This window comes from Miscanthus floridulus, chromosome 18, assembly GCF_019320115.1.
Source record: "Miscanthus floridulus cultivar M001 chromosome 18, ASM1932011v1, whole genome shotgun sequence".
NCBI lineage: Eukaryota > Viridiplantae > Streptophyta > Magnoliopsida > Poales > Poaceae > Miscanthus > Miscanthus floridulus.
The window spans coordinates 40168499-40184950 of NC_089597.1; the positions used below are offsets into that span (position 1 = coordinate 40168499).

The 16452-nt window shown below is 52.5% G+C and overlaps 1 protein-coding gene and 1 long non-coding RNA gene across 2 annotated transcripts; one reads left to right on the plus strand and one right to left on the minus strand.

Moving 5' to 3' along the window:
• Nucleotides 1-5510: 5510 nt before the first annotated feature.
• LOC136520909 (uncharacterized) lies at nt 5511-12512 on the plus strand. The gene is made up of 3 exons (XR_010775437.1): nt 5511-5881; nt 6057-6160; nt 12252-12512. It is a non-coding gene; the product is annotated as an uncharacterized lncRNA (long non-coding RNA).
• Nucleotides 10524-11640, minus strand: LOC136521101 (uncharacterized). The gene has a single exon (XM_066514816.1). The coding sequence runs from the start codon at nt 11442-11444 to the stop codon at nt 10524-10526; it is 921 nt and encodes a 306-aa protein (XP_066370913.1). The 5' UTR covers nt 11445-11640.
• Nucleotides 12513-16452: the final 3940 nt, after the last annotated feature.

Consider the following 16452-nt stretch of genomic DNA (forward strand, 5'->3'; position numbering starts at 1 on the left):
GATGGTGATGGCATGGCAATGATCAAGGGCTTAAACTTGAAAAGAAGAAAGAGAAAAACAAAAAGCTCAAGGCAAAGGTATAATTTGTAGGAGCTATTTTGTTTTAGTGATAAAGACACTTAGAGAGTGTGATCACATTTAGGTTTGATAGCCGTACTATTAAGAGGGGTGAAACTCGTATCAGAATGCGGTTATCAAAGTGCCACTAGATGCTCTAACACATTGCATATGCATTTAGGATCTAGTGGAGTGCTAACACCCTTGAAAATATTTGTAAAAATATGCTAACACATGTGCACAAGGTAATACACTTGGTGGTTAGCATACTTGAACAAGGGTGAAGAGAATGGAGGAGATGCCAGCGTCGGTCAAGTGATCGGACGCTAGATCCAAAAGCACCGGACGCTGACTGCCTACGTCCGGTCGCACTGACTGGCGGTACAGTGGCTAGGGTTTACCACCGGACGCTGGGCTGTGTCCGGTCGAAGTGGACCGGACGCGTCCGGTTGAGGAAAACCGGTTTTTGACCCTTACTGTACTCGACCGGACGTTGAGGCTCCAGCGTCTGGTCAGTTTTTCCGGAGCGTCCGGTCAGGTTCGTAGCCGTTGAAATCTAGCGAACAGCGTTTGAAGCTGGTGACGCGTGGCGTCCATCAGTGGACCGGACGCTGAGGCCAGGGTCCGGTCAGAGCGCAGTGTGCCCAGTGAAGGGATACAACGGCTCTATTTTATGGAGGCTTCTATTTAAGCCCCATGGCCGGCTATGGCTCATATCTTTAGCCATTTTCATTGACATAGCAACCTTGTGAGCCTAGCCAAAGTCCTCCCACTCATCTCCATCATTGATTCATCATCATAGTGAGATTGGGAGTGAATCCAAGTGCATTGCTTGAGTGATTGCATCTAGAGGCACTTGGTGTTCGTGTTTTGCTGCAGATTTCACTTGTTACTCTTGGTGGTTGCCGCCACCTAGATGGCTTGGAGCAGCGAGGATCATCGAGTGGAGGGGGTGATTGTCTCCGGCTCCGATCGTGGTGATTGTGAGGGGTTCTTGACCTTTCCCCGGTGGAGCGCCAAAAGGTACTCTAGTGAGTTGCTCGTGGCTTGTGTGATCCTCATCTTGTGTTGGTTGTGCGGCACCCTATTGAGGGTTTGGCGTGTGAAGCCAATTAGTGCGTGAACCTCCAAGTGAGTGAATCGCCACAACGAGGAGTAGCTTGCCGGCAAGCAAGTGAACCCCGGTAAAAATCATTGTGTTCATACTTTGATTCCGAGGTGATTGGTCTTCATTGTTATTCATCCTTGTGATTGATTGGTTCACTCCTCTACACGGCGGTATAACTATCTTGATCACTCTCGTTACATTATCGCAAACTAGTTGACAAGCTCTTTAGTGTAACTAGTTGTGAGAGCTTGCTTGCTTGGTTGGTGTGGCTCTTTAGTTAGCCTTTGAGAGCACACTAACATAGGGTAGTGTCATACCTCTTGTGTGAGTCGACACTATCTAAATTAGAATTGTGGTAGGTGGCTTGCATTTTGAGTAGGCTAGCACAACACTTGCTTCGCCTTATAATTGTCTAACCTTTTGTTAAGTGTTGTTGTAGAATTTTTTATTAGGCTATTCACCCCCTTCTAGCCATTAGGACCTTTCACATCACCAAATGAATATCATGGTTGATTACATTGTAAATGCATTTGTGATACATTCATTTTTTTTTTAGTTCAGTACACGTTTGGATAATTCCATTGGGTGCTAATGTACGAGGAAGACATTTCTTAGTATTTCAGTTATGGCCTAGAAGCTTGCCCGTGCGTTGCTATGGGATAGCTAACATTTTATACTAAACACACATGATTCGGATAAGATAACAATACTGTAAAAATTAAATATCAACGTTAAAGTGACATCTAATACAGTGTGCAGCTGCAAGTATCTAATTAGAGCTGACCTTCTCCCCTCCTTAGGCCTATTTATTCTCTGTTTATTTTAGCTTTTCACTATCTACTACAAATCTAAGGTATGTTTATCTGCAACAAACTGATTACATTTCTGAGACTTTACATAGTGGTTTAACTTGATTATCTTGCATGAAACTATAACCTGCAATTTGTTCTTAATAAAAGTAGTTAACTTGTTGTTGATCTCTAAATGTCAATGTTAGCCCTTCAGAGTTCATTATACCATATGATCAACATATGGAGTCAGTAAAAAAACAATTATTCTATTGGGATGAGATTCAGGATGAGGTTTGAAGGGGAAGAGGCACTAGAGTTATTGGCCTTCTTCACTTTGTACCTTCATGTCACCTGGTCCGTCATTGTACCTGCTCATTATTTGTAGTTATCTATCCGTGATGTATTTTTATCTTTTCTTGTAGGTTTACTGGTACAACAGTTGGCTGTGAAAATCTTGACCCACTATGGCCTGATTCCTCTGTAAAAATCTTTGTACAACAGTTTGATGGATGGAGTTTTCAGGTCTGGAAATGCACAAGAAGCATTATCACTTTATCAGGAGATGACTCGCTTAGGTTTGTGCCCACATAAGTTCACCTACAGCATTATTGTGAGAGGCCTCTGTAACCGATGGAAAATGCAGGTAGCGGCCAGCTTTCTTGACGGAGTGAGGAAAGATGATGCTAATCTGAATGCAGCTGCCTTTAATGCACTGATTGATGAATACTGCATGAAGAACCATTGACTATCTCTGTAGGATTGGTTAATGCTGAGCTACTAGGTGAAGCAACTGGAGGCATGGTGATTTCAGCTGTTTACAATATGGTGCCCAATGTGATGAAGAAAGATGATCTATTAAAAAAACTTGTTCACAAGGCATTTTATGGTTGTTTCCTTCTATGTCTTTCATGCTTTAATCAATTCATGTTTGATAAGATATCAAAAGTGCAGTCAGAGCAAGTATGTACCAATACTAACATGATACAATTTCTAAATTAAAATAGTTTCCTTTCCTTTGTACGTAAAGCACATGATCATTTATAAGCATGATTCCTTCTCTTGGTTGTTTGACCCTTTCAAGCTCACCAATTTAGAAGGCATCAGAGTAAGTGGTATGTGATCCTAGAGTGGATAAGAATCCTTAGTAGTATCTGTATAGTATGAGCCTTTTACGGGTTCTTTTTTGCTTATGTGGGCTCCTATTACAGGATTATGTAGGGGATTGATCTGTCTTCTGTTGCTTCGGCTTTATGGACATTGCATATTCGGATATTCCTATTATCCATCTTCTATGAAGAAATCGCAAAAAACAATAGACGTTTGACAATGTATTTCTTTATGGACACACGGGTGGTTAACCAGGCCGGCAAGAAAACGCAGAATTTTCCGGAATGCGCCGAGCCAAGCCAGCGCACGCTCGTAGCACAGCATGGGACAGGCCCTGACGACGCTGCGGGCAACCAATCACGCGAGTCTTGCATGAAGGCAGCCTGGCTGAGGATGTTAGACCTAAAACAGGATATCTAGTCATAGAATTAGCATGTCTATTTGCTATTTAATAAAAATCATGAAAACATCTACTGATCAGGCTACAAATTGATCATCAGGTGATTACAAGCTTCTCATGGAGCTTTGAAAGGAGTGGCAGGAGTTATCTGCCCCGCCACTACAAGGGAACATCACACATGCATCTTTTTAAAAAGAATAAGGGTGATAAATCTATGATCACCTGAGAATATATTTTTTTTTCCAAAAGTAAGGGATATTAATAGTGGAGTTTATGAGCCTACGGTGCCGTACTCTTAGTGACTGTTAGTTTTATAAACTTGTTTTTTGGATTAAATATCAGTTTAATGTCTTACAATATTGTTATCTTATCTTGTGATCCGTATGTTTTTAATATAAAAATTTAGTTGTCCCGTAGCAACGTAAAGGCACGCCAGCTAATCCTACAGAAAGGAAACTCTCGGTGACTCTGAAGGCTCCAAACAGCCAGCAGGCCAAGGATAAGGCCAGCCAATGAACCAAAAGGCTTATATATGTGATCAGTGGCCTGTACGTGATATACTCCAAAAGCCACCAGTAGGCCAATAGCCCGACTCCAAGAGACCGTAGTAGTAGTCACTGTTTTTCTTCCTCAGGCTGCCGGCCGAGACATTAATATATGCATGGTACAGAGTATTTAGGGGTAAAACTTTCTGGAAAATCAAGGTACGGCGAGCCTTGCCCTTGCCATAGAAGAGAGCTCCGCCTCTGGCTCCCGGAGAAGTGACTATGAGGGGTATTATGCTCATCCCGCGGAAGCCACGAAGAGCAACTCTAGTTGAGCCTGTCATTGAGGTACCCTCACTTAGTTCGTGGGGTTCTTGCGGCGCCCAACGTATGGGCTTGGTGTGGTGCCAATTAGCCGCCGATCCACCAAGTGAACGGTCGACACAACGGGGACTAGCGTGTTGACAAGCACGTGAACCTCGAGATAAAAATCACCGTGCCATCCTTGTCTTCCCGTTGGTTTGCATCCTCGTTACACAAGCTTGTATTTACTTTCATTTATATTGTGCTTATGTAGTTTCTCTTGTAATTAGTTAGGTTGTGTAGCTTGCTAGTTACCTTCTTGCTTGTGTAGCATAGAAGTAGCTCTCTTGCGCAACTAATTTGGCTTGACTAGCCTTATTAGCTGCATTGCTTGGTTTGTATAGTTAAGTAATTTACGCTCTCTAATTCGGCATTAGTTGCCTTGTTATTGAGCATTGCTAGTGAGCTTAGTGCCCTGTTCGTTTGGCTGATAAGTCATGGCTGAAAATACTGTTGGCTGATTTGTTGTGAGAGAAAAATACTGTTCGTTGGCTGAAAAAGTACGACTTATAAGCTAAGCGAACAGGACGTAGGTGGCTTTGTGCTTTTGCTTACTAGCCTATATAGAAGCTCCCCCGTTGCTTGAAGTACTAGTGCATTGATTTGTGTGACCTTGCTAATAGAATTGATTAGATGAGCTCTAACTAGTCCCGGTACCTTAATTGCTTAATTAGGATCTTTGTAAGGTGCTTGAGAACTTAGAGAGGTGTAGTCTTGGCTAGATTGATAGTTTTAATTCCGCATTTATTTTGGTTAGCCGACGCGTTTAATTTTTAGAAAAGATTATTCATCCCCTCTAGCTCGCCATCTCGACCCTACACATGTGAGACCGACTTGCATTATTAGGTCAAACAATTTTCTTTTCATCTTCTCTCTTTTTTCCTCTTCTCCATAGTTTTTTTTTTTTTTTGAGTGGATCCTCTTCTCCACAGTTGGTAGGTGAGCTTGGGAGGAATTGTCCCATGTGACCGATATGTAGTTGCAACATGGTGATTTAATACCATTTTGGAAGTTTAGTTAAGTGATATCCAACTTATCTATCCCTAATATATATAATAATAAAAGGTTAAATGTTTTGTCTTTTTTTTTTCGTCCAGCCCATTCAGTTTGGTCCAACCGTCGCGGTCCGCCTATTCCAATTTGGCCCAAACTGTCCAGCCCACTCACTCTGTCTGTCCCACTCGCCTTCTACACTCGGCCGCACACCTCGCTCTCCTCTCCCCGCACGGTCCGCTCGGCTTCTCGCACGAGCACATGCTGCGCTCGCTCGCCAGCGTCGCCGCCGTTCCTCCCCACGTGCAGAGCCACCGCCGGCGCCGCTCCAGCGAGTAGAGCTGACACCGCCGCTCCTGCCGGCGCGTCCGGCGCTCGCCGTCCACAGCCCCGTGCCCTCCCCCGCCGTGCCCATCCGTCTCGGCCTCCCGGCGGCCGTCGGCCGTCCAAGGTCCTGCTCCATCCTCCGCCGCGGTGGCGTCGCTGCTTGCCGGACCTTGCACGCGAGGCACATCCGTCTCGGTCTCCTGGTGTCCGGACGGAATTGACTTGCTTCTCCATGATGTGTTCGATTCAGGTTGTTCTATTTCCCTTTTTTCTAGGATTTTTTCTTCCTTCTCCAATAATCCTCTCTACGAGAACGAAATCGACTTGGTTCTCTGTGATCTGTTGGATTCTGGTTTCTCTCTTTTTCCTTTTTTCCTATTATAAATTAGCCCATGAATCTTCTCAGCGAGACTCAGCTTGTACAGGGGTTCTCAAGGAGCGCGGTGGCTTGCGTCCAGGAGCGCGCCAGCCCATGTCCAGGTCGAGGCATGCGGCGCCGATCAACACTTCCATGGCCACTTCTGCACAGGTGTCGCCAATCTTTCCGCTTTTCCTCTCCACAAATCCTCCTTTTGCTAGGCGATCGTCCTCTCCCTCCTAACTGCGAAGCCCACGACCGCTCACTTGTGTGCTGGGTGCCACCATCATCCTGCGATGGTGTGGCTTTGACCCAACCCTTCCTCCATACAACACACCCAGTCTAGAATTTTGACCATGTTCGTTCAGTTAGGACCTAAATATACTCCGGGCAGCAGAGTTCAGTCTGAAACTCTGAATAACCTGGAATCGTCGTCAGGAAGATCTGTTCTTCCTGATATCTGCAGATTAGTCCTGGAATCATCTGTTGGAGATGCTTGTTGTATAATACAAGTAATGGGTACTTCTACTGATCTGTCTGGTGCAATTCAATTATTGGTCAGATGGATTTTAAATTCATGACTTTGCTATGCTACAGAATGAATATGAGAGTTTAGATGTTTTTGCAAATACAGAAGCCTCTCTGTCTAATTGCAAAATGTTCTATCTGTCCTGGACTTCCTCTTCCAACTAGAGAAAGAAGAGGTTGAGTGGATCCTGCACTCTCAACCGTGGCAAGGTCTTTCTTTTTATTTTTGTGAATGCAGTTAAAATCGGCCTTCTTTTTTATAACACAAATTTATTCTACTCTGATTGTCAAGGGCGTCAAACCCTCGGATAGCTGGCCCTCGGCTACGCAACTCGTAGCCTCGGTCCGTCGTCTTCTCCGGCGAGGTTGCCCTGCCGCAGGCTTGGTTGAGAGAGAGAGAGTAGGAGATTGGTTCGGTAATATCTTTCTTGATCCTTTCCAATAGTCTGTTACAGAATATATGGCCTTTGGCCCCAACTGCGTGAGCAGCATGCAGCATGCACCTATAATCTAGGAACTGAAAATAGAAGCCTATCTTTACTTTCCATCTGAGCCAATCGGTGCGATCGCACCCTGAGCGTCCTCACGCGCGCGCAGCGCTCCCTCAGCGCGTTCTGCGTCGCGCCGGATGTCCCTGGCCCGGCGGCGCCTGTAAGTGCTCCCGACCATGACATCTCTCCCCCCGTCGAGGAGCAGCTCGTCCTCGAGCTGGAACTCCGGGTACTTGGCGCGGAATGGCTCGACATCTTCCCAAGTAGCAGACGCAGCTGACTCGCCCTGCCACTGGACGAGGACCTGCTGCACGCCACGCGCTAAACGGAAACGCACCGCTCGTTCCGGCACAGGAGCAACGGCACCATGATGCATGGGTGGCAGCGGCGGAGGTGCGTCCGGTGGTGGTCCCTGAAATTTCTTGAGCAGCCCCACGTGGAACACGTCGTGGATGCGGGCACGGGCCGGCAATGCGAGACGGACAGCGACATCGTTGATCAACTCGGTGACGCGGTATGGCCCGAAAAAGCGAGGCTTGAGCTTGCCGGAGACCGCCTGTGGCAGCGAGGACGCGGCCCGTTGTCGGAGTCGGAGAAGCGCCCAATCGCCGACCCGGTACGTGACGTGGCGGTGCACCTTGTCATAGTGCAGCTTCTGGATCACCTGAGCTTGCTCCAGCCGATGACGAACGTCGGCCAGGAATTCTTCACGCTCCTCCATGCTCTTGGCGACAGCAGCCACGCGTGTCTCCCCTGGTTCATAGGACCGGATAGACGGCGGATCGCGGCCGTACACGACGCGGAAGGGCGTATCTCGCAGCGAAGTCTGGTAGGCGGTGTTGAAGACGAACTCCGCCCAAGGAAGCCAGCGCAGCCACTGGCGTGGCCGATCTCCCGTGATGCACCGCAAGTACATGATGATGACGCGGTTGGCAGCCTCCGACTGCCCATCGGACTGCGGGTGGAACGCCGTGGTCATGTGCAGCTTGGTGCCCATCAGGCGCATCAGCTCACGCCAGAACGTCGATGTGAAGACCGGATCCCTGTCCGACACCATGGACTGGGGCACGCCGTGTAGTCGTACAATGTCGGTGAAGAAGGCCTGCGCGACGGACTCGGCAGAGTACGGGTGTGCCAGGGGAATGAAATGGCAGTACTTGCTGAACCTGTCCACCACGGTTAAGATAACAGATTTGCCACGGACCTTGGGCAGTGCCTCAACGAAATCGAGGGCGATGTCAGTCCAAACCCCTTGGGGAACGGGCAGGGGCAGCAGGAGGCCAGCCGGGTGCAAGTGCTCGGACTTGTACCGCTGACAGACGGCGCACGCGCGCACCAGGTCCTGCACGAGCTGCTTCATGTTAGAGAAATGGAAGTCACGCCTCAGGCGGTGCAGCGTGCGCTGAACCCCTTCGTGGCCGTCCTCGTGGACCGCCCCCATGATCTCCTGGAGCAAGGGTGAGGCCGGCGGAATATAAAGCCGTCCAGCAAACTGGACAAGGCCATCGACGACCGACCAGGGTGCCCCACGGGAGCCGCTGCTGATGTCATCACGAAGGGCGACGAGGGCGGGGTCGGTGTGCTGTGCTTGCCGAAGACGGTCGACGAAGTCGAAGCGTGGAGCGGAAAGCGCAAGGAGCGCCCCCTCCTCCGTGTCACGCCTGGACAGCGCGTCAGCCACGGCGTTCGTTGCTCCCGGCTTGTACTCCACGGCGAAGTCGAAGCCCAGCAGCTTGCCCACCCAATGATGTTGTGGAATGGTGGCCAATCGCTGGTCCAAGCAGTGGTTTTGTCTATAGGGTGTTTTTGTTTGTTTGGTTGTTGGTAGTACTTCAAGCTGTAGTGGTCCGTCTTGACGAGGAAGCGACGACCCCACAAGTACGGCCTCCAGTGACGCACGGCATGAACCAAGCCGATGAGCTCCCGCTCGTAGGCGGCGAGGGCGCGATGGCGGGGCGCGATGGGCCTGCTGAAAAAAGCGACCGGGTGGCCGTCTTGGACGAGCACGGCCCCAAAACCATGGGACGAGGCGTCGCACTCGACGACGAAGAGCTTGGTGAAGTCCGGCATGGCGAGGATGGGGGCCGACGTAACCGCGCCCTTTAGTGCAGCGAAAGCCTGGCCGCCTCGGCGCTCCAGGAGAAGCCGTCCTTCTTGAGGAGGGCTGTCAGTGGTGCCGCGACCGCCCATAGTTGTGGACGAACTTGCGGTAGTAGCCCGCCAAGCCAGGAACCCGCGCACCGCACGCGCCGAGCGAGGAACCGGCCAGTCGTGAATGGCCTGGACCTTAGCCGGGTCCATCGCGACTCCTGCCTCCGAGATGATGTGGCCGAGGTAGGAGACAGAGGAGACGCCGAACGCGCACTTGGATCGTTTGACGAAGAGCTGGTGGCGGCGTAGCTCGGTGAGGACAACGCGGAGATGACGAAGATGATCCGCCCAAGACTTGCTGTAGATCAAGATGTCGTCAAAGAAAACGAGCACAAAGCGACGTAGAAAGGGGCGGAGTACATCATTCATGAGCGCCTGGAACGTTGCTGGGCGTTACACAACCCGAATGGCATGACTAGGAACTCGTAGAGGCCGTCGTGGGTGCGGAACGCCGTCTTGTGAACATCTTCGGGCCTCATGCGCACCTGGTGGTACCCGGAGCGCAAGTCCAGCTTGGAGAAGAACCGCGCGCCGTGTAGCTCGTCCAGCAGCTCGTCGACGACCGGGATTGGAAACGCGTCCTTCACTGTGAGCGCGTTCAATGCGCGGTAGTCGACGCAGAACCTCCACGACCCATCCGGTTTCTTGACGAGGAGGACGGGGGAGGAGAACGCCGAGTCGCTGCGGCGGACGATGCCCTGCCCGATCATTGCGGCGCACTGCCGCTCGAGTTCATCTTTATGGGCCGCCGGGTACCTGTACGGGCGCACCGCCACCGGCGCTGCGTCGGGCTTGAGGATGATGCGGTGATCCCGGGCGCGCGCTGGTGGCAAGCCCTGCGGTTCAGCGAAAACGTCGTTGAAGGAGTCCCAGGCCGTCGAGGAGTAGGCGTCGACCGTGACAGTCTGGAGGCTCGGCGCGGATGGTGGTGCCACGCCGCGCCAGCAGACCGTGCGCCCCTCCCTCTGGAACGTCATGGTCCGGGTCGCGAGGTCCCAAACAATGGGCCCCAATGTGGCCATCCAGTGGGTGCCGAGAACCACGTCATACCCGGCCAGTGGCATCACGAAGAGATCAACGCAGAACTCCAAGCCGTCTACGAGGATCGGGGCCTGGCGGATGACGCCGGGACAGGGAACGCGTTCCCCGTTCGCCACTGTCGCCGTAAGCCGTGGTCGCGGCTCGATGGTCAGCCCTGTGCGCCGTGCAGCTGCCTCCCCAATGAAGCTGTGGGTGGAGCCCGTGTCGATGAGGGCGACGAAGGAGGCGGCGGCCAGCAGCACCTTGAGCTGGATGGTGGGACCGACGGACACCCCGGCCACGCGTGCAAGGAGAAAACCGGGGCTTCCGCGTTTGGCGCGTCCTCAGCACGGCCTCGTCGGCGTGTCGATGTCGACGCCGCTGATGAAGAAAATCCGCTTGCAGACGCGGTTGTGCCCTCGCGTATACCGCTCGTTGCAGTTGAAGCAAAGTCCAAGACGACGACGCTCTTCCTGTTCTGGCAGGGACAAGCGCTTGACCGCTGGCCGGTCGGCGATAGCAGCCCCGGGCGCGTCCGCCTTGGCGATCGGTGGTGCTGGAGGTGCCAGGCGCGGTGGCGGTGCTGGTAGGAGGCCGCGTCCTGGGCCCTTGGCGGGTGGGGCAGTGTACTGCTCCCGTAGTTCCAGTTGTCGCGCCAGGCTCATGGCCGCGGCAAGGGACTGCGGGTTGTGGATCTGGACGTCGAGGCTGAGCGGGGGCAGGAGGCCACCCGTGAACAACTGGACCCTCTGGGCTTCGTCCAGATGGCCGGCGCGGGGGAGAAGCGCCTGGAATCGCGCCTGGTACTCGGCGACGGTGCCAGTACGGCGGCAGTCAGCGAGCTCGAAGAGTGGAGCGGAACGGAGGGGCGGCCCAAACCGCAGGTTGAGGAGTTCGGTGAAACGGCGCCACGACGGTGTGCCCTCGTCCGTCTGCACCTGCATATACCAGAGTTGCGCCTCATCGTCGAGGTTATAGGAGGCCATCCATACCTTCTCTTCCTCCATGATTCGCTGCTGGTGGAAGTACGACTCGCAACGGTTGATGAAGGTGAGGGGATCCTTCGTGCCGTCGTATTTCGGAAAATCCATCTTTTGGAACTTCGGCGGCCGATCATTATGGTGCTCGCCGGAGCCCGGCTTGGTGCCCGACGGTGACGTGCGATCCGCGGTGAGGGAGGCGATGGCCCTGGCATTGGCCTCGACCGTAGCCTGCAGCGACTTGAGGGCCTCGGTGAGGGACCGGATGTCGGCGGCTTCACCCATAGTTGCGGCGGCTGGAGGTGGTGAGCCTGTGGCAGACGGTGGTGGTGCGGCGGCTGAAGGTGAGGCGTAGCGGGAAGGCGAGGATCGCCTGGAGCGTGATACCAGGTTGTCAAGGGCGTCAAACCCTCGGATAGCTGGCCCTCGGCTACGCAACTCGTAGCCTCGGTCCGTCGTCTTCTCCGGCGAGGTTGCCCTGCCGCAGGCTTGGTTGAGAGAGAGAGAGTAGAGATTGGTTCGGTAATATCTTTCTTGATCCTTTCCAATAGTCTGTTACAGAATATATGGCCTTTGGCCCCAACTGCGTGAGCAGCATGCAGCATGCACCTATAATCTAGGAACTGAAAATAGAAGCCTATCTCTACTTTCCATCTGAGCCAATCGGTGCGATCGCACCCTGAGCGTCCTCACGCGCGCGCAGCGCTCCCTCAGCGCGTTCTGCGTCGCGCCGGATGTCCCTGGCCCGCGCCTGTAAGTGCTCCCGACCATGACACTGATTTCTCAATCGTGTGACATATATACTGTGGTCTCAGTTTTTAATGGCGTTGACTCGCCGCCATCTTAATCCAAAGTGGCACAAAGTTTATGCGAAAAATCCAAAACCATTCTGAACCGGCACTCAAATTCTTTGTCAAATCAAGGCTGCAGGTGAGTTCAAATTCCTTAATAATTTCTTATGTCTATGATCCATGTGCAACAACAGGAAAGATTGATATGACTTGCATTGTGTCAAATATTCAGAGATTAACTCAAATATTTACAAGTCAGAAGTTCAAATAGATTCACTGAATCGATGCTTTTGCTCTGTAGGATTGGGGGAGAGACTACTGCCAATTTGCATGTCTGTTCAAAGGAGAGCTGTTGACTGAACTGAATTTTGCCAGGGTCAGACTCAGTGAACTGCTCATCAGTTCCTATGGCTGAGCAATTTTGCGCACATCCTAAACATTTGTTTTTCTATGCTAGGTGTTAGAACATAGTAGTCATTTCCTTACTTTTATTTGCACGTTAGATCAGATACCTTGCTATCCATGGGCAAATGCTGTTAAAGTTAATGCATATAATGCACTATCTGGTAAGTGTAAGATATCTTAATCTAATTTCTGTAAAATTGGACAGTACTAAGGAAAGATAACTGAATACTGCAACAGAAAAAGCCCAATGAAGTTACATTTTTTGTTTCATGAAGTAGCTCATACAACGAGATGTTCAGATGGGCCCTTTTTATATGGGAAATTGTCTGGCGGACATCCAAAGTGATAGTCATTTGTTAGCGGACATCTCGTTTGAGCAGTTTGCCAGAAGACATTCTGTTCAGTGAATTAGGTCACAGGACACCGTGGATCGGTTGCAGCCGGTTGAGGAGAGAGAAAATTTCGTTTTGACATCCGGTGCCCCTGAGCCACAGTTGGCTCCGCTCCCTCTCCCTCTCACTGGCGTGCGGGCCCCACCTGCTCTTCTTCTTCTTCCTCCTCTTTCTCTTCTTCCAGTGCTGAGCAGCAGCCACCGCCGTCGACCAGCTTCGGCCACGCAGGTGCATGGCCGAGCTGTCGAGCTGCCGTGGCAATGCGGGCTTAGTGGGCGAGCTGGCGAGCCTTTGCCGCGACCACGAGTGCCACGTGCGAGCAGCCTCCCTTGCTACTGCTGTCGGCGATAGAAGCGCCGCGGTGTCCGCGCCCACGTCCCCGCGCGCCGACCCTACCCTGCGCTGTAACAACCAAAAATCCACACACTAAAAATACCAACTACAAAATTTTTTTTAGAACTCCCATGTGATGATGAGTGTCATGTATAGTAACCCAACCTAAGAGATGCATTAGGTCTAACCCCAACCAAGTTAAACACATAAGCATGGCATGCCATTTGTTAATTATGTTTATTTAAATGATAACAAATAAAGTATTGCATACATTGTTAAATCAAATTATGATCTAGAATTCTATTTGCTTTATGTTATGCTTATCAACTCCTTTGAAGTAATAAACCATGAAGCAACTAATTAATCAAAGCAAGGAATAAAGATTAAAAAGAAAATTATTTCTATTTTTGTATAACAAAACTACACCTATTTTTGTTATACAAAATAGCTAAATAAAATCTCCTAAAACTCCAATAAATTAGGTGCACCAATTTGGAATTCAAGTTCTAGAACCAAATTCGAATTCAAACAAAAGAGAAGAAATGAAAAACAAAATAGAAAAAGAAGAGAAAGGATGTAGGCCTCGCAAGCCGCCTCAGCCTGCTCGGCCCGCGCCAGCCAGCCAGCCCAACTGGCCTGCCAACCTTTCCCGTCTTCCCAGCACGCGCGCGGCCCACGAGCCGGCCCAGCGCGTCGTCCACGCCCGCGCACCCGTCTACTCGCTCGCAGCCACTACCCGCTGGACCCCCCGCATGTCAGCCACCCCCGTCTACAGTGTCGCCTTCCTCACCCACGCCTCAACCGCCTATGCGACCGGCGCCCGACAGCGGTGGCAGGGGCGGGCCAGGGGGTCACGCCCGGGGCATGGCCTTGTCCCCTTGGCGCCGCGCCCACGCAACCACGCACGGCCGTTGGATGGGATGCACGCCTCCGATCCTCCTCAATCTCCAGCCGTCGAACGCCGGGCTCCATGGCCGAGCTCGGCTATAAGAGCCCCTGATCCCGGTTGCCCTAGCGCTCGTCCCATCGCCCCGCCGCCACTTGGTGGCCAACCACTTCACACCGAGAGTAGAAGGCTGAGGAGGAGTTCGAGAGAGGAGAACGGAGCCACTGCCGGGAGCACGCCGGAGTTCGGAGCACCGCCGCGGATCAAGCCGGAGCGGACGGCACTGCACGGCACTGCTTCCGGAGCTACAACGGCCGCAACTCGTCACTGCACCGCCATCCTCTCTTCCACAGCACCCACGGTGAGCCCCCGATTCTTCCCCTGCTCGTCGCCGGACCTTGCTACTTCGGCCATGGCGCTCCATACCGTGAGCGCATAGGCCAAGGCCATCCCCGGTCTCTAGGCACACAAGCACAGCACACTCACATGCATGTCGCGACCACCCCCGAGCCCTTGGACGCTGTAGACCTCTCCAAGTCCCACGGACGCCATAGCCGAGCACGCATGCCACGCTCACGACGCCGCCGTCATGGCGCAACCACCACCGGAGCACCAGACCACCACCGGAGCACCAGACCACCTCCGAGCACCAGACCACCTCCAAGCACCAGACCACCGGTCCGAGCACCAGACCACCAGTCCGAGCACCAGACCACTAGTCCGAGCACCAGACTATCGGTCCGAGCACCCGACCACCGGTCCGAGCACCAGACCACCGCCCAGAGCACCGACCACCGTGGGCAGTACTACTGGGAGCGCCTGGCACCTCCTTGACTCGCCCGTCCTGTTCGCTGAAGCCACGGGTAACTCACGCGCACGCCGTGACCACCCCGCTGGAGCCCCGTAGTGACCCGCGCGCCTCGCCGTCGTCACCATGTCGCCGTGGCCGTTGGGAAGACCCTACCGGCCACCTGGAAATCAGAAGTCCTGCCCTGAGCTCTGGACGCCCTCGCCGCGACCACACGGATCCATAGGAGCCTACACTCCCCACTATGACGCCCCTCCGAGGCCATAGCCCCCACACCGACGCCGTCGACGTGATCGGAACACCGCCGCCGTGGCTGAAGCCACCGGAGGCCCTGGAGGATCCCTCGACCTACCCAACATGCCCGCTGGAGCATTGTGACGCCCACGCGCACCACAGAACCGGCCAATGCCGCTGCACTCGCGCCATTCCCGCACGCCGGTTGTGCTCGAGCCGCCGTTCGCCATGACCAGTGACTTAGGAAGCACCATCCGTTGCCCTAATCCCACCGTTGCAGTCGCCATGGCGCGGGGAGGCTTTTCCCCACCTCAATTGGATGCCTGAGCCGTTGCGGGAGCTCGCCGGTGAGCACGTCATCGGCGGGAGCGCGCCGTGGAAGAAACAGAGGAGAAGGGGCGAGTTGAGCAGCGCAGCCCTACACCCGGTGCACATGAGCCGAGCCAAGGGGAAATGGCAATGGACTCGGTCCACCATGGACCCTGCTTTGGGTCCATGGACTGTGAACTTGGGTCCACCGTGAGCCGCGCTCACGCCCACAGCTAGGAAATGAAGCCCAGTAAGAGCCCAACTGCGCCACGTGGCAGCGCCACAGCACGCCACGTGTCCGGGTCAGCCCAGCCCAAATCCGGCCCTGTCCAGGCCCAGTTTGAACCCGGCCCGTATTGACCGTTGACCGTTGACCTGGCCCCACATGTCAGTGACACGGACACTCTGGACCCACACGTCAGACGCTGACGTCAGCTGGGCCCCCACCTGTCAGTACCAGAACCGGGACGATGATGTCATGCTGACATCATCATGCCACGTGGACCAGTCACAGCGTGACACATGTCAGTCCAGGATTAATTCAGCCTTTTTCATTTTCAAAAATGGATTTAATCTTCAGAAATTCATAACTAATTCATACGACCTCAGAAAAATACGAAACCAAGAACAAAATTCATCTAAAATCAAGCTCTACGCAATGAACCCATGTTTGAGTGCATTCGGCTCTTTTGAATTTCCATTGCTCTTTGTGCTATTCTATAGACGTCGCTAACGCGACTATAATGCGAACGATGCAGACTCGGAGGAAAACCTGACGGACGAGGACCATGAGTACCGTGAGGAGAACGGAGACGACTACACTAAAGGTGCCACATCCCACCAAATCTCGTAGCACCTATTACGCATGGCTAAAATAGAAATGCTAGTGCTTTACTTTATTGTCGTGATCACACTATGGTAGGACTTGCATGGTAGAAAGCTTTCTTGATGGCCTTTACCTTGACGCAACATTATCCCTGCTCACCCTGCTGTTAGGCTAGTCACACGCTTGCTCTTATATTTCATTGCTTATTACTTCTACTACGCTTGCACTACATTGATGCGTGGTAGGAATTGGTGTTATCTGGACCATGGGGAGAGTGCTGCATGTGTGACTTGGGTGCGTGGAGGGTGA

Excerpts from the sequence above, each read along its gene's own strand:
- LOC136521101 (XM_066514816.1), bottom strand. The coding sequence starts at position 11,444 with ATGGGTGAAGCCGCCGACATCCGGTCCCTCACCGAGGCCCTCAAGTCG.